This window comes from Eutrigla gurnardus, assembly GCF_963514095.1.
Source record: "Eutrigla gurnardus genome assembly, chromosome: 14".
NCBI lineage: Eukaryota > Metazoa > Chordata > Actinopteri > Perciformes > Triglidae > Eutrigla > Eutrigla gurnardus.
This window is the reverse complement of record NC_139937.1, coordinates 5699991-5717967: the sequence shown is the minus strand read 5'-3', so window position 1 is coordinate 5717967 and position 17977 is coordinate 5699991. Positions and strand designations below refer to the sequence as shown.

Genomic DNA, 17977 nt, shown 5'->3' with positions numbered 1-17977 from the left:
CTCTCCAACTTGCCCTCTGTCAGCATTCCATTAAAGCCCCCCCTGGTCTAAATCTTAAAATCTGAAATAGACACTTTTTAAATGCAAGTCACTCTTAATTGAGGTCATTTTCTGTTGGCATAACTCATGGCTGCTGACAAATTAAGGTTTCCTCAGCTGGTTTATGACATTGTGAGAAGAAGACGCGGCGTATTTAAAGTGAAAGCTAACGAACATCATGACAGGCCGCTCTGAAAATTAATATTTCTGGAATTTTGATGCTTCGGTTTTCCCGCCTCTCAGTGATTTTTCAATATATAATGTGTAATATCATGAGTTGAAAAGCAGGGTTAGTGGCAGGCCAGTAAATATGGGTCTGGACAGGTCATTTATTACAAGAACCACACCCACCTCTCTCACGTAGGTGTCTCTTCTTCCTTCTCCTTAATTGCCTTTGCAAGCTGCAGACAGTGATGTCTCGGGAGCTGGATGGGGGACACAAGTCCAAGTTTCTGGCCTTGAAAACATTTCCATCATCCCCAGGAGGATGCTTCTATGACACAGCTGATACTTTACACGGGTGAAGCTGTTGTTGGTGCAGAGAGCTTGTCATCTCTCTCACTCGCCTTACCATCACTACAAACAGGGGGGGGGGGGTCCGCGACTGTCACAAGCTGGGTAGAGCTATGCGCTGATATGTCATCCAGGTTAAATCAAGCTTATCAAAGTGACAGGTGTTTGTCCACCTGCCATAAACATTGCCCACGTCCTTCGCTCCTGCTCTCCTCGCCGATTATTTACAAGGCTCCAGCCTCCGTACTCTGGCCCTGTTTACTCTCTGGCTGTGACTCTAATATCAGGTCAGCGCTCTGCCGCTGATTTACTCTGCTAGTTAGTGAGGTGAGTAATGACCCTGGATGGTCTGGGAGGATAGTTTGTAATCAAGGCGGGTCAGAGATGCACTAACTGTAATTATAGCCCTGTCCACGCCGAACCTTCTCACACCTCGCTGCAGCCGGGGAGCTGGCAGTCCGCTGCAAACTGATCACCCCGCATTCAGGTTGACATCCCCATCTCAATGTCAAGCCTTAATATAGCAGCTTTTATGTAAGACGACCCCCACAGAGGAAGTAAAGGTATGAGGCTTGAGTTACAGGAGCTTGCTGAGTTAACTGAGTCACTTGATAGCAGAATGCTGCCATCACTCCCACTTAATGTCAGCTTTGGTGTGCGTGCGAGCCAAAGGTCCTGCCAAGCTAACCTGAGCTAATTTAGGGCCCAGGCCAAGGTACACCAGTGGCTGCTTGTCAGTACAGAGAGAACCTGTTAATGGGCTGGACAGAATAACTGGATCAGGGTTAGCACACCAAGGTTACTGTTTGAGTTCACACAAATCAAAAACACAAATCAGAATAAAGGCATTTCATATTTCTCCAACAATGTGGGGCAGGCTTTGAAAAAGCAAGCAGACAATTGTGAAGGGAGATTCTGAATTGAATGCTAGAAGAAAACACTTGAATTTATATAAATGTGGCACTCAGTATCTCTAAAATCCTGGCTCCTGCACATCAGGAAAAAAAGATTTAAAATGAGACCAAATATGTTCTGCTTTGGTTGTGGTTGAATGCCAAGTAGCCGTATTTGACAACCACTTGTATAAAGTAGTATCTATATTTTATTTCCCCTCTTTTGTGTCAGTCAACAGCCATTTGTCTGCGGCAGACTGTCATCAAGGTTTCCTTTCTCTCACTGTAAATCATTCTGCAACGCTAACTGATGCACTTGTGTTCGTCTGTGCCCTCACACTAGGCCAGAGACGATTTGACCTCCGCCTGCTGGACCTTCTCTCATGTTGTTAGAAACTTACTATACAAGTTAATTTTGAGTTTTTCATTGGAGGCATCTTTTATTCGCCCTGCACAATGACACTGAATGAACTAATACAATCAATTAATTTGACCTTTAGAAGTAACTAATGTTTCTTCTAAAACAATGTGGTTGCACTATAGATGCTTTAGGTGTGTTTTAATAAGGGGTGGGCAAATATATATTTTGCATTTTAAAAGTTAATTAATTGATATCAAGTTGTTGAGACCCTTTTTCCTTTTGATATTAAAGAATCATTTTCTCTTTTTCGTTAGAATTTGCCTTTCTGGCATCTTAATGGCTAAAGGGGGAGAAAATGTAAAGCCGTGGTTAAATGTGATAAATGTGATGATAGCGTGTAACCAACATAATCTGAGATTAAAGGTCCACCCACCATGGTTTCAACTAGGAAACTCCTACTACGTGATTGCCGCTAAACCATGCTGAAGAAGGCCAAACGGCATGAAAGCTCCAAAAGCTAGTAAGTACCTTTGAGTTTAAACTGTGTCCCCAAAGGTCAAGAATGAAGTACCATGCTCAAATGTTGAAAAATGCTTAATACCACAAGTTTAAACACGTTGATAAACTTCTGTCCAGGACTTTATGTGCATTAAACCACATCTGCAGAACTTCAGACATTCTGGTTTGGCGGTCCACATAATTCCACGTGCATATTAATGAATTTGACATGAGCCCTATTAACATACCATGAATGATAATCATGTGAATTTAGGATACTCATTACATATGTATTACATGAATAGCAGGTGGGGTAATTTGAGTAATTTGTGGCTTTATGCAGACACGGGGGATGATAGACGGTGTCTGGAGAAGACAAGCTGAGCCGGCCAGTGGATCTACTGCAGAGTAAGGAGAATTTAGGCTCATCATAAAAGATTTCTTCTTGCCTCTTATTTCACTTGGACATTTTTATGTTTTTTTTATTTTCTACCTCATTGCAGCCGTGAGCTGCCTGCTGATTTACACACACTGGCAGCGAAGCACAGAGGCCTCAAGAGACGGTGCCCTCTACCCCTCCATTCTTTCCCCCCTTGTTTCTCCACCTTCTATTGTCCTCTCGCTGCCACGTCCGGGCGTCTCTGCATTCACCGGACTGGGTCTGACCAAAGAGCTCCCCCTCCACCTGACTCCTGGTTTCCAACAAGCCGTTAGTCTGCAGGGCCTGTTATTCACACATGATCTTGTGACACACAGAGGGGCTGCTCCCATGTGCCAAGACACACATTCATATACGGATGAGCATCATAGACACTAAAGGTGTCTGACAATCCTCACATCTCATGAGTTCTTACGTGTATGAGCTCATTAGGAACCTTATGGATCCTGTTGGCACAGTGTGAAGGTATGTGCTTGGTATTTGTGTATGTATACATGTTATTTTACCTTGAGGGCCTCCATCTGTTTGTACGCTCCGAAGCAGACACGTCTGATATTGCGCACCGTATTATTTCAGGAAATTATGAAGCAGTGATCTCAATTCCCCTGTTCTCCCTCAGGCACGTGCGTTCAATGCGGAGGAGCTTGGTTTCACACGGATCAGCCCCGATGCCAGGAGACGAGAAGCTGTCGCTCGCCTCGGTATGGTGATTCCACCAAAAGGCGTCAGCATGTGGAGGCGAAATAGCTAGGTATGCTGCAAATCATGCAGAACCGGAGATAGGTACCAGGGCTGTTGGGTTTGACGAATGACGGATAGCTCCTACGTTCGCTCATTTCCATCTGTGACAATTGAGCGACGGAGAAAAATGTTTCAGCCTTGAGAAAAGAGTATTTCTTTCCCCCAGATTTAGACAGGTGTTGGGATATAGGGTTATAGGCTGTTGAGCGCACACACGCTGTTACAAACACAAAGTCACAAAGCTACAAGGACAGAGGTAACGTCTGAACATCCCTTTTTTTTTGGCTGTGGAATTTTTGTGGCCCTCAGTAAATCAGCGCTCAGTATTGGCATGAAATGTGGGAGACCTTGAAATATGTGGAGAGCCATGTGGAGGCATATGTTATTAACAATTCAATTAACCCCAGACTTCCAGATCATTTAGCTCGCTGCTTCTCTTAGCCCTGCAAATGTGATTGTCTTGCACAAGAAATACGTCAGCATCATGTGACCGCGGTTGGTGTTTAACTCTGGCATCATTCCTTTAGGTCTCATCCGTTATCTGTTGGTACGGCAGCTGGGCTTCTCTGATATTGACTTGTCCTGGTTCCACAGAGTTGCAGGCAAAGAGATTTAATATCTCAAGTGGTGTTGAACTCCTATTGCTACTAATGGATTCTGTATAATGTGGCACTTAAAATGCATGAGCCGCCTCTGATTTATCTGTAATTTGCCTCCACTGGAGCGTATCTCCCTCAATACTTCCATTTGTTTTTGGCTCTGTGCAGTCTGCTCCGTAAACGAACCCTGATTGGGATTTCATATTGTTGCATTCAAGTTTGACAATTTGGTTGTATCCAACTAAAAAATTGTTAAAAACGATTTTTCGCTCCTTGCGATTTTGCCATTAATTAGATAACACAGGGAATAGTAAGTCAAGCGTGAGATCACACACATGAGATGGGGGTTTTTGAGCTGTCGCTGCAGAAAGACGTGCTGACTTGGTCAGAGGCAGATGGGTACCTCCCAGCGGGGCCATTCTCCTTTATCTTATCTTCTGCTATTTTATGTGTCAAACAATAAGCATACTAATTAGATTAAACTGAGATAAAGCGTTTGTGGAAATAATTAAAAGGTGATTCTGATGCGGCAGCCAAATCTTCTGAATAATTGTGTCAAGCTAAAAGCCAACGCTGAAATCCGAGGCGTATTACTCGCTCCTTATGTTTTCATGCCATTTGACCCTCTTTGCGGTCACACAACATGGAGCAGGGAGCTGTTAGCTAATCGACCTGATGGGTTTAAATGTGTCAAGTGTTGTCATGGCAGCTGCACTGACAGGCTAGGCTAAAGGCGCTCAAGGTTAACGGCCAGTGAACCAGAGTCAAAGACCATTAAAAGAGGAGTCAATACTCCTGGACAGGTCAGACTTAAACCAGCAATGTAAACGTTTCAATCCATGGGACTCAGCAACAAACACTTTAATGTCACAGAGACCTGGTTGCATCATGCACTAAGCCAGGTGGGGAACTTAATCAATTATCCTACATTAACTCGCCACTGTAACAGAATCTTCTTGTGTTCTTGTACTTGTTTGAGTATTGTTTTAGTAGTAGTAGTTTTAATAGTAGCCCACTATTTGTCACAAGTAATCACTTTTGTACTATTTCAAGGCGCAGACTAAATGAAAAGGTCCTGATAAAGAGATTAATCTGCAGTCTGCAGCAGAGAAGAAGCTGGAGAAGGTTCTGGAGAAGCTCCTGAGAGAAGCTGCACCCGGAAGTGATTCGTTAGAAATGTTTGCGTTCTTAGGCCGAGTTCATGGGCGGAGCTAACTTCTCATGCATGCATGCAGTTACATTAAGGATCACCTATAGAGTGTGGTTATAATTAGCATTAATGAGTCTATATATCACTTTCACTGACGACATTTATCTTCAGTGAGGACTTTCTGCTGTTTGACAGGCTCGTTCAGCTCATAGAGAGTGGACTGGTTCTGGACTGGTGCAGCTTCGGTATGAGTGTTTGAAACTGCAGGGTAATGCCTCCCCACACAGTTAAGCGCTGCCAAAGATACAGCATTAGCATATTACGTGGATGTGCATGAACACACATATACACACCCGCACTACCCCCCCCCCCCCCCCCCCCAACACCTAAATCCTGCAGATTTGCCCTCTACAACATCCACAGGATGCGCTCTTTCCTCACAAAGGACGCAACGCAATTCCTGGTCCAAGCACTGGTCATCTCCCGCCTTGACTACTGCAACTCTCTCCTGGCTGGACTCCCGGCCTTGGCGACTAAACCATTGCAGTATATCCAGAATGCTGCAGCATGCCTTCAATCTACCCAAATTCTCCCATGTGACCCCCCTCCTCCGTGACTTCCACTGGCTCCCTGTTGCAGCACGCATCCAAGACGATGGCACTGGCCTTCAAGGCCATCAATGGAACAGCACCCATCTACCTTCAAACACTGGTCAAACCACACGCCCCGAATCGAGCACTTGGCTCCTCTACTTCAGCTGGCCGGCTGGTTCCACCATCCCTGAAATCAAACAAATGTCGCTCAGCAAAGTCCAGACTCTTCTCTGTTCTGGTCCTCAGTGGTGGAACGAACTCCCGACCGATGACAGGACAGCAGAGACACTTGCCATCTTCCGAAAAAGGCTCAAGATTCACCTGTTCAGACTTAACCTCGACTCTGCATCATAGCATGGCTCAGTTCCAAAAAATATTTTCTTACCTATAGCACTTTGATCATAGCACTGTTGTACTTAAGGTATCCTTGCTGAACAGCTACTGTTTTACTCAGATGAGGACCTAACACTTGTTTCCACTTTTTCGCTCTTACTTTAGCAGTGATATGTTTGGACAAAAGCATCTGCTAAATGCCATAAATGTAAATGTAAATGTAAATCTGAGTCAGTGGGCTTTCCTTCTGTCCAAACTGTTCTGCTGCTCAGAGCAGGTCTGATGTGCTGTCACCTCCCTGTTCTCTGCAACACACCCCTGTCGTCCTGAATTCATAATGAATATCACACCCGCCGCAGAGAGACACAGCTAATCTAATTAGCTGTGCAGATATGTCAGCCTGCTGTCAGTCTGTTTAGTGGTCATTACCCCTGCTGTAGCCCAGGCTTAAAAATGACACTCTTATTATTTTAAAACTTGTCATTTATTTTGTTAAGTTATTTAAATATTTTTTAGCATTTATGTGTTCAGTATTATTTAGCTGTATGAGCCAAGTCAGTAAGGGTTCATTTATTTTTGCTGTTGTGTGATGGGCTGGCAAGTGAGCCAATCGGTGAACTCTGAGTCCGCGAGTTGACCAATCCTGCTATCAGCTAGTCTCCAGTCAGTCACGCCTTCCAGCCATTGCTATTTTGCCGCGAAACATGAGCAACGGAGATCGCAATTATCCCCTTGTTAAGAGGAGAAACAATATTAAATGGAATTAACGTCTAATATAGTGAATCTGATACTGCTTTATGGCTTGGTGGGATATAGGAGAGCTGTGCCGAAATCCACTGTCATGGCGGAGCTAAGAGCAGTGGATCCCACTACAGCGGTGAGTATTTACCTAGCCTGCTAATCATGCTAATAGCCTAGCCACATCATGCTTATGTGCTTTAATGGGTATGGCCATGTTGCAGGTGCCAACGGCTTATCTGAGACTGCTGTAGTTAAATGCTCATATGGTCACTAGTCACAACAAAGCTAGCGTGATTCTGTCTATTGCCTGTTCAAAATCTCATGATTTTTGTCTGTTTTTATGAAACACCTTTATAGCACAAACTATGAATGTAAATGGCACAAATGCCATTTAACTGCAATAAATGCCATTTATGTTACTATTTTTATGAATTGCCTATTGATGTAAATGCAGCGAGAGAAGAAATTTAAGAACAAAAATTGTGTTGTGCATTGATTCCCAGTCAGTTGGCGAGCCGAATGTGATGTCAATTTGAGACCAATACCACTGAATCTAGTACCTGTATGTTATATGTATGTATGAACCAAACTTTTGTGTTTTTAATACACTTAAAATTCTCATGCTAGTGTGGAGATTTATTTATTGACAATCTAATTGTCTTCTGCTATTGTTCCACATTCCCATTGTTGATAAATGATAAGCTATTACGTTACTGTAAACCATTACTAACTTGTAATAAGGGTTACAATAAGCCCGGTGTCGCTCACTGTTAGAGTACACGAACCTGTGTGTTCAGCACACACTCACAGAGACACGTGACCGTCGTGACCGTCGTGCAAATACAAAGCGAGAACGAGACAGGTAGAAAAGGTGGCTTGTCAGTGCAGCTGGCGTTTGTTCAGCGGGGAGTAATGTAGCCCGTCTACCTGGTGGCCCTCTCAGACAGGAGCGGGGTCCATTGGGATTCTGCAGGACCTCCTTCCAGTCACACGCTTGACAAGGGGGGCGTCTGAAAACTCTGCAGAGACCCTATTAGACGTCATACTGCTAAGCACTGCAGTGGCCACCAGATGACAAGCTTCCCCACACCTTACACTTTATTAGGGTGACTTCAGCCACAGAGAGGCGTCAGGATGTCACTGCATAACATATCGCATTGTTATCTCCACATATCTGGCTTGAAATGCACCTTGTGAGTGACCATAACCAGTAATGCTTCGTAGACGTGTTTATGAGCTATATATGGACAGTTACAGCATATGTTCATGGGATAAGCCATTATACATACAGATTGATGTAACAACACTGCCATCTTCAGGCAAGTTGTCGCCACAACTTTACGGCTGTGCAGACAATACTGGTAAATATATTTCCTCTATGTTACACATTGAAATGCTCCAATGACAACAATACAACATCATTTTTATTTTTTGAAAGTGACAGAATTAGGAGCAAGCGTGTAGCCAAAAGTGCAGTATGACGGGGTAACAGGCAAGTTTCTTCCTCACAGGTCCAAGCATTTTTTGCCGATACGCTGATGACGTTTTCATGTAGAACCACACGAAGAGGTGCTGGTTCCCATGAGATCCAGGGAAGCTGTGCTATCTGCTTTGTTTATTGACACGTCTTTAATCCGACGCTCTAGATCTCGACACTCTGAGCTGGAATGACAGACACGAGAACAGGAGAAGCAAAGTGACTATTTTATCGTTTGGGGAAGGACGCAGAAAGAATTCTCATATTTTCTGTCTTGGAAAAATAAAGTATAAAGAGTGTGGGTATATATAAAAGCATATACAAAAAGCAAATATAAAAATAACTCTTTTGGAGTGGAGAAAACTGTGATATAACAAACCTGTCTGAGTCAGAATCACAAGACATGCTGAGGTCCTTCTGCAGATCCTCTTGAGACTGGAATCTCCTCAGGCCACAGCGCTGGACGGCCTGGGCCACGGAGTACAGGGTCCTTCCAGCAGCACAGGCCTCCATTTTGGACACGCTGAGCCGTGACTGTAGGAAAAGGTGCAGGCAGCTGTCGGACAACAGTTGAGGGCTCTCGAGGATCCTGCAGAATAAGGACAAAAAGCAAATCAGTGTATGAGTGCAGTGTAGTGTACTTTTGGAGAACAGAGGTCACGTGAACCAGTGTTTTCCTAGAAACTGTGATTCACTAGTTTCGTTATGTATGTGTTGCAATGTTCACGTCAATTGATCTGTGAGGTCATTCTTACTGTTCCAAAAACTTCTGGAGCCCTTTCATCCGTTCAGTGATCTGTTGGCTGTTGTTCAGGCTGAAAAAGAGGTTCTTCGGGGGCAGCTCCGGTAGCTGGACCCTGAAAAGCACAAATACGCCCGAAAAATTACAGGAACCATACTGCAGATTATCTGATCTGAAAGTATATGTGTTGTGTTTTTTGCCCAAATCATCATAGTTCAGAATACAGTAAAAAAAAATGGCTTACATCAGCTGTGAATTGGCTTGTAGCTTCTGCCTGAGCCATACAAACTCACTGAATCTCCTTCTCACAATTGAGACCTTCTTGGTGAAACACACACTGTCGGTCTAGAACAGGACACAAGCGCGTTACAGAAAGACTGTAAAATTAAAACAAGTTCCTCTTTATTGTTTTACTCACATGTAAACAAATTTCATAGTCGATGTAGGCATGCCAGAAGTCGTTCTTTCGTATCCGCGGGTCGCGCACCCAGACACTGATCACCTGCTGCATGGAGGAGGCAGGAGAGACACTGAACTGAAGAAATGATGAAAAAGGGGAAGTATTTTATTGGCAGATAGAGGAAGTACAGTGACCAACACACAGTGCAAGCTAGAATCAGGATATGAAAATCCCACCAAATACCCTTTATTGCTCAGCACTAAAAAGCATTTTTGTAAATGACTAACAGAATTTAAAGCTTCTGAACTCAACGTTTTAAAGGTCTATTCTTTTAAATAAGTATAAATCCTTTAGGAAATGTCATCAGAATTACAGTAACTTCAAACCTACCTGATTCACAGCTTTGTCTCTTCTCTAATAATCCAATATTCTTGTCTGAAGTCAGCTGGACAATGCTGTGCGTAAGCGCTGTGCCAGCAGCTTTTATTATCCAGGAGCAAAGGTTTCAAAATAAAGTCACAAGACTAGCGTAATCTTGTTCTAAGTGTCTAAGCGTTTGTTATTATCAACAAACGTCCCCGTGCAAACTACTTCTGCTTATCAGTTGTGTTGCCTATTGACTTTCATTTATACTGTCAAAACACATCCGACACCTTCACTACTGTTTATGAAGCGATCATTTGTTGAGTCAATGTTTCCAACACATGACAACTGTGATGTTTAGCACAAAAGAGTCGAGAGAAAGGCTTCACAAAAAAGGTTCCCTTTATTCACAGAGACTTCACAGATCCATGGTCAACAGTTACAGTAATTCAGTAGCATGTGTTTTTAGGAGGTTTAAGGTCCAGCTGAGTTGCCCATTAACAGTCGTGGGAGATGTGTCGAGTCATACATGTTACGGGTATTGTGGACCTGTGTAATTCCTGGAAGTGTACAGTGTACAGTCATTGGACAGTTTCATTTTTAAAGTGCTACATTTTACAACCTCATTAGCCACCACAGGAGCGTGAAAGTTACTGTGTTCATATCAATAGTTATTTTAGAATTAATTTTGCGAGGACTTGCTCAAAAATAAAAATAAAAACACCCTTAGAAGGGAATACCCCAGTAGGAGGGAATATTTGGTTCATAGCGGCGGATTGGAAATTTGGGGAAATTTCTGCTGGGCAACATTTTTAAATATTTGACATCAAACACAAGGGTCATACAGAGACGCGGTAAAAGCTGTGACTAAACACCTCACACAAAAAACAAGTTTGAACAACGGGACTACAATCTCCAGGTCTGACTAAAAGCTACATGGACCGGAGGTCTGGATCGGACAGCAGCTAGTTTACTCTGCCTACATAGCGTTACCATAAAAAGATATAAATTACATACTCAGTAACCAAGATGGAGTTAAACAGGACTACAAATAGCTAAATTACTAACAAAACTAAACGCATGTCCACAGTGATCGTGTCCGCTTACGCGAGACCAAAGCTGCTACAGGTTAGTCTGACCTCAAACCAGCTGCTCTGCACAAAAGGTTAGTTTGAGTCCCCATCGCAGTCTCCACAAAGGCACAGAGACCTCGCTGAGCACCACGGCACCGCGAGCACTAAAAAATCCGTCCCCGCTGGGGATCTGGCACCTGCCAGAATCTGAAACCCTAGACGCGGTGTAATTTCACACAGCGTGCCTCTAATGTCAGCTGGAGGAGGACACTCGATGGAGGTTAAACTAAGCCTCAGGTGAGAGCACAGCTGTTTATCCGCTCGCCTCTGTACACAACCCACGCCAACCGTTTCACTGCTCCTCGTCTCCGCAGTGCCAGGTCAGCTTCTGCTCGTAGAAGTCGATGACCACCTGGGGACACCTGGCGCTGGCTTCACGGGCCGGCAGCAGGGCCACGTCGTCGGAGTTCTTCCTGTGGGGAAACGCACCGGGAGACCATTAACGGCAGCCTCCTACTCTTAATGTAAAGCAGCAGCATGTAGTCTTGCCAATTAAAAAAAAAAAAAAAAAGGTTATGGTGAAGGAGGAAATGCAAAGGGGACTGAAAAAGAAAAATAATACTACTAGTTTTGAAATTTCCAATGAGGATTTATTCCCCCCCCCTCATTTTAAATCGTACTGTATTTTCTCATTTTACTTTGTTTTATTTGATTTCCTTATTCTATCATGTCTTAAACGTTGTTATGCATTACTTTGAATTACTTCTGTATTTGAACGTTGCGTGTTTGCCTTCAAAGCTTTCTTTTTACCAAAAACTTTTTGGTAAACTAAAGGGATTCTGGCAGGAAGCCGTGAAGGCAAACTTGCACGCTTTGAATCACGAGCTCCTGTACTTCCCATAATGCAACTAAAGGTTTTTTTTTCTAAATCAGAATAAAAAGTAGCACCAGAGCGTGGTGTGGGGGCGTGCTGCTTCTTTATCATGGTGGCATGTCCTCCGTATTCAGTTACTAATCTGGGGAATGTGATGTGAGATGGCTCACCAGCGTCGTCTAACTTTGTCTCCTTTGTTAATGATATATTCACATTACATGACATTATCACCACATAGCTACAATGGCACGTGGAAACACCCTCATAAACCTGACACGAGGCACTCCATCATCCCTGCTGTAGCATGGACGTGTAGATTACAGCTTTACATGTGAACAACTGTGACTTTTACCATCGTGCAAACATTTGCCCAACCCCTGGCATTCATTCAAGGACGGAGGGGAAAATGAGGAAGCGGCGGAGTTACCATTTGACGAGGAACATGAGCTCTCCCTGTCTGTCGGTGGAGCCGATGATGCATTCGGGCTCGAGGTAAGTGCTGAGGTTGGTGGGGGTGTCTGACTGCTCGTCATTTGGCTCGCTGTTGCTCTGCACAGTGTGAGCCTGATGCTGAGCCTGCATAAAGGACTGCAAAGGAAGTGACAAGGGCAAAAGGTGCGGCGGTTAGCAGGAAGCACAAAGACAACATCAGGGAGACATTTTTACTGTACATGCCGATTGCGAAAAAAGGGGATATTTGACTGATTTCACTTCCAGGGTCATTGGAACACCATAGCACCCCCTAGCACCATTCTGTTTTATATTCAGCTTCAAAGTGCCAACAGGCTCAGATATAAATACTTGACTCCAGCTGATGTTTAAGAGAAAAGGCTTCCTGAATTTGAAAGTGTAATGCCGTACATAAAAAGCATACTAATAATATGTTGTGGTTTTTCCTCCTTTTTACAGATTTAGGTGCGGAAGTTGTGTGAATAACATGGAAACCATTTGAACTTCCAGACACCCACCGCTGTGTCCCTCACATACTCACTATTTCCGTCTCCTGCTCTGTCATTTCTTCTTTGGGGAAGAATTCTTGCTCTTCCTCATTCCCCTCAAAGAAATGGGTGTTTCTCAGGAACTCCTGGATGAGTTCAGGGCAGTCCAGGTTGTCTTCAGGCTCCCACGTGTTTTCTGCACTATAGGGGGGGAAGAGATAATACACTTTAAGACCATGCATGAACAAAACAAGCAGGAATCCCACAGTATAAGAGCCAACCCCACTCACTCGGTGAAACCCTTCCACTTCAGGAAGTACTCCACTCTTCCGTTAAAGACTCTGCGGCGGATTATTTGATCTACCACAAACTCCTGCACAACTGGAGTCTCCTCGGTCTTTCTCTGCTTGGCAGTCTGCTTCTTTCTCATCCTGCTGTCAGTGAGAAGCAGATTCATAATGACATATGCACACACTAACATTAAAAGTCGACATGTTCTCGTTTAGTGCGCTAAAACTCCACCGTGTTGTCAGAAATAAAAGCACTTCCGTGTCCCCGCTGCCGAGCTACTTGCAGGACAACATGGCAGTGGTGAGTGCCGAGCTGTGCCCTTCACACAATGATCCGCACACTTATTCTAGCGCTCCACCTGCCGTTGCTGTCGGGAGCTCGTTCGCTCCACGACGCAACACGTCAGCGTCTCCGCCGGAGCTTTATCTCATGAATGACCCGACCAGACAGTTTAGCTTCGAGGACACTGAGCCGCAGCCTGACAACGTGTGGAGCCGAGTGATGCACAATAACAACATGCACGTACGCTGTCGGTGTGTTACTTAGTCCCGGCGGACAGCTGCTGCTGCGGTGCTGCTCGGCTCGTGTGGCGCGCGTCCCTGGAAACTACATGCACGCGGCGCCCTCGCGAGCTGCTTTCTCTGCGCAGAAATGTGTCGCTCGGTTGTGTTTACATGAGCGAAACAACTTTTCATGAATGACTCGGAATTAAAGATGGCCGTGGATGCTCGGAGGAAGTGGTTGCCAAGGGAAAAGGTCATGCCAGGAAAACCGGGAGGAGACGACGGGGACGCGCACAGCGCGGGCCAATCAGAGAGCAGTCCGTCCCCCGTCCAGTGGTCCGGAACAGCCCTGCCACCCATGGGCGTCAGCTGGGTATGGCAAGGGAGTGTGTGCACTTGGCATGTCTCACTGGGATTGTGGACTGGTGTTTGATCATTGTCAGTGCAAGCAAATATAAAGTTATTTGGAGGCTTCATACGAGACTAAAGAATCTCATTGGAGTGTAAACTGAATCATGTGTTCAAGGAAAAAATTAAACCTTATCAGAAATCTCCACATTATATGTTAAATAATATCTATTATATTATATTTACATTTATTTGACCAGTAGGTAGTTAGTTTGCAGCCGAGGCTTTGATATATAAAAACATCTGATCAAAATCACATGATAAATTGTTATAGGATACATTATTTATATATGTAGTTAGTAGCTCCATCTATAACAAAAAAATAAAATAATAATAATAATATGCAGCTTAGTGCATCACTAATAATATTGCAATATATATATATATATGATGTAAATAATGTTAGGTCTATGCAGAAAGGTACAATTTTGTCTAATGTAGATAACTTTTACTTTAAATACTTAATTACTTAATACTTAATAATGTATTGCAAATACATTTTGCTACTAAAAATGGTTAAGGAGGTTTATGAATGCAGAACCTTAATTTGTAATACTGTGGTATTGCAGTCTCGAAGGAAGCACTGTTTTTTTGTTTACGGAGGAGCTCTGTACTCCACAGCCTCCTAAACTGGACTGAGAAGACCGAAGAAAAACTCCCTCTGGAGGATTTGATTGACGTCTCCCTTTAAGCCAATAGGAAACGCCAACGCTGCTGATTGGCCAAGCAAGGACCACTAACAGGCCTTCCTATTACTAAAGTAACTTTACCTTTTTCTACCAGTTTTTCTGCACAGTTTTGTAACACACCACTGGGGGGCGCTGCCTGCTTGTATTGGACTGCAGGTTTAGCTCCTGCGCCCCAGTTAACTAATGAGAATGGATTTATGCTGGGAAGCTCATAGCAAAAGAGAGCAGAACAAAAGGTTTTTTACCAGGAGATGGACTCATGGTGGAGCTGCCTCTGATGTTCAGTTGCTTCTGATACTATCTCATCCTCAAGGCAGGATTATATAACACTGGGCGCATTTGTTCATGAAATTCATTTATGCATTCACTGCAACAGCAACACAGATACAGACATGCCTACAGTAAAAGCAGCGCATGGTGACGTGTCTCAGTTCTGAAAATGAATACCTCAGTTTCATTTTTCTATGATAAAACAGTGGGGAGGCCCTGGGGGTGTTATTAAATGTGCTTTCTGTGAAAAGGCTGGCGAATGCCTGCATGGAAGATGAATGTGGTGTGTATCATATCCAGAAATGGAGCTTATTGATCATGGTCATCAATGCTCTGATATTTGGACCTGGCACATACGCCTCCATTCGAGTCCCAGTGCAGAGGATACGGAGACCGTTGGTGTGATCATCACAAATCGCAGGTTCTCTTATGATAAATGCCAAAGTGGTGCACTGCTGTTTCCCACTGTGATTAATTAATAACACTGTGTTGAAAATGTTCTCAACAATTAACCCCATTCTCTGTCTCTGTCTTAAATAACGCTTAATGGTCACTGAAAAGCTGTTTTTATCAGTTGTAGTTATTAAACTGCTCAATTGAAGGAGTCTGTCTGCTGAATTAAGCTAAAAAAACCCCACAAATAAACCAGAACAAGTGTTTATGCTGGAGGATACACACCAGCCAGAGATATTTTTGACAACATGCAAATCTAAACATTGTGCTTATAACTAACTATAACTAATAATTAGTAAATTATTTATTATACAACTGATACACCCTGTGTAAAGAGTCCCCTATGATAAAGTGCTACCATATATATAGTTTTTAGTTTTCACAACAGAACCAGGCCAACCATATATTACCTACAGTAGGTCACGGTATGCGTTCTCTGGGAGGAGACCCAGAATCCAAAGCAAGACATGTGTTGGTTATCTGCTGTATGACCCGCTGTTGCCCTCTGACCCCTTCCTGTCGGCCCTTTTGGGGTTTAAGTACTAGTTTCCATAGTAACCGAACAGCTAATAGGGTTGAGCTGTTGCTGCAGGCGCGGGAATGGCAGTAATGCATGCAACGAGGTCCTGTCTGGATTTACTGCTCTGTGTGGATCCCAACGGGTTATCTTAATCAAACTCTGGAAAGGCAGTAGGTTATTTCAGCTGGGCAGCACAAGTTTGGGAAATGTTAAAACACAGGGAAATAATTTCTATTTTATTTTGCATGTTTTTAAAAAATGAACTGACAGATAAGATAAAGACAGGAAATATTAGGAGAGAGATTCTCCAATTATTAAAAAAAACAGAACCATGAAGAAAATTAAATGACAACCTGGATTGTAGTTCTTTGGGTTTAAGATAATTAGAAGAAATATTTGATATATTTTCATTCATGTGTTTGTAGCCTAAATGACTCAACAACAGCCGACGGCCGAGTGATTTGAGGCCCATTTTTGTGCCTAAAAAGGAACGGACTGAACCCAAGATTGACCAGGGCACTAAAAATGAAATACAGATGTTTATGAAATGACATGCTTCGGTGTTAAGGGTGAAAAGATATATCGGGTTGTGGCCCAATCCCTTAAATCAGCTCCGTTCTCTCCCAGTCAAGCACATTCCTGGGGCCCACTGTGAATGCAGCCCTCATACAGATGGGTCTTGAGAGCACCCTGTCAGAGCGGGAATGACTCCAGATGGCTGGACCCTGCTGTGAGGAGCTGTGGATGGAGTGAGTAGTGGTCTGTGTGGCTCAGGCCAAGCCTGACTGGCCGCTTTTCACGCCGAGGGCCCCCGGCGTTCCCCCAGTACCACCTCGAGGCTCTCGGGTTACAGGCAGGGCGAGGACATTCACGTCGGCCCTGTTATTCTTAACGAGTGTTAATCCAGTTGTATAAAGAGCAGTGAAACAGTAATATTGATGGCTGGTCTGGAGGGAAGGTGATTTACGTGAGCTTATGACTCACAGATTGATTGATTTGCTGAGTGTTTTTCTCGGGGCTCGTTCCCACGTGAAATGCAGCCTCGCACACACAACAGCACGTTTGGAGTGAAGGCAGCCGTGCGAGAGCTCAGATGCTTTACCGTCACTAACTCTGCCACCACTGCAGGAGCCCTCAGCACCCTCAGCAGCTCCACACACTGTCTTCAGATCACACACTGAATCAGTAGGGGCCTGGTGCAACGGGCTCCAGAGCAGTTTACGTCCTCGGTATGAATGCGGCAGCGTCGGAGAGAAAAGTGACTTTTCATGAGTAACAGAGGACGTGGGACGGCAGACCACCTGGGTTTGCTTGCGGAAATCTGTCTCCTGTTTCAGACCACTTATTGTGCCCCCAGATACTTTCCTCTGTGTTACTCTATACCTTGTTCTGGCATGGAGGGCTTGAGGGGGTACTTATTGCTGTGCTTAGTGTCTATAGAGTTACAGGGAATGAATACAATAGGAATGTATTTTCAGAGTATTCATTTCACTTCAGGTTTCAATTGGAAGATTTCAATTGTTAAACCATAAATGTCTGTGTGTAGATCAGTGAAGGAATTATATATATATATATATATATAGGCTTATTATAATAAGCTTATAGGGTTATTATATTTATGTAAAAAGAGACAACAAATGCTAATTGCTAAATAAATGTAGTGCAGTACAATCTTTTATCACTGACAAATCGTGGGTAGAAGTATTAAGTAGAATAAAATGAAAATAATCAAATAAATTGCCTTTAAAATGTACCTCTCTAATACTGTATCATACTTGAGTACTTGACTTTTTACATTCACCGGTGGTTTCTCTGTATATATATATATATATATATATATATATATATATATATATATATATATATATATATATATATATATATGTATATATATATATATGTACACACAGGAATCTCTGACCTTTACAAAAGGGCACCTAGTGTATGTTTTATATATATATATATACATGCATACATACACTAGGTGCCCTTTTGTAAAGGTCAGAGATCAATCATTTGCAGTTGACGGATGTATTGTTCATGGACATATTACACAAATGTCCGAGTGACAACTTC

At 43.5% G+C, this 17977-nt stretch overlaps 2 protein-coding genes across 3 annotated transcripts; both read right to left on the bottom strand.

Annotated features, from left to right (window-relative positions):
* Window positions 1-8306: 8306 nt before the first annotated feature.
* Window positions 8307-10059, bottom strand: snx10b (sorting nexin 10b). The gene is made up of 6 exons (XM_084026631.1): window positions 9910-10059; window positions 9538-9654; window positions 9364-9464; window positions 9133-9234; window positions 8757-8966; window positions 8307-8562 (listed from the first exon to the last, which is right to left on the bottom strand). Exons 2-6 carry the CDS (start codon window positions 9628-9630, stop codon window positions 8448-8450), a joined length of 621 nt encoding a protein of 206 aa, XP_083882757.1. The 5' UTR covers window positions 9631-9654; window positions 9910-10059; the 3' UTR covers window positions 8307-8447.
* Window positions 10060-10278: 219 nt separating this feature from the next.
* Window positions 10279-13724, bottom strand: cbx3b (chromobox homolog 3b). Of its 2 annotated transcripts, none has more exons than XM_084026632.1 (5): window positions 13585-13724; window positions 13058-13198; window positions 12821-12968; window positions 12257-12417; window positions 10279-11428 (listed from the first exon to the last, which is right to left on the bottom strand). In XM_084026632.1, the coding sequence occupies exons 2-5, from the start codon at window positions 13195-13197 to the stop codon at window positions 11308-11310; spliced, it is 570 nt and encodes a 189-aa protein (XP_083882758.1). In that variant the 5' UTR covers window position 13198; window positions 13585-13724; the 3' UTR covers window positions 10279-11307. The 2 variants fall into 2 exon arrangements, with proteins under 2 accessions (XP_083882758.1, XP_083882759.1); XM_084026633.1 differs by having other exon boundaries at window positions 13058-13201; window positions 13585-13722.
* Window positions 13725-17977: the final 4253 nt, after the last annotated feature.

Excerpts from the sequence above, each read along its gene's own strand:
- cbx3b (XM_084026632.1), bottom strand. The coding sequence starts at position 13,197 with ATGAGAAAGAAGCAGACTGCCAAGCAGAGAAAGACCGAGGAGACTCCA. Across the intron at positions 12,969-13,057 it reads AAGTGGAAGGGTTTCACCGA|TGCAGAAAACACGTGGGAGC; the intron begins GTGAGTGGGGTT and ends CCCCCCCTATAG. Across the intron at positions 12,418-12,820 it reads CAGAGCAGGAGACGGAAATA|TCCTTTATGCAGGCTCAGCA; the intron begins GTGAGTATGTGA and ends CTTCCTTTGCAG.
- snx10b (XM_084026631.1), bottom strand. The coding sequence starts at position 9,630 with ATGCAGCAGGTGATCAGTGTCTGGGTGCGCGACCCGCGGATACGAAAG. Across the intron at positions 9,465-9,537 it reads ACTATGAAATTTGTTTACAT|ACCGACAGTGTGTGTTTCAC; the intron begins GTGAGTAAAACA and ends GTCCTGTTCTAG. Across the intron at positions 9,235-9,363 it reads CAAGCCAATTCACAGCTGAT|GGTCCAGCTACCGGAGCTGC; the intron begins GTAAGCCATTTT and ends TGTGCTTTTCAG.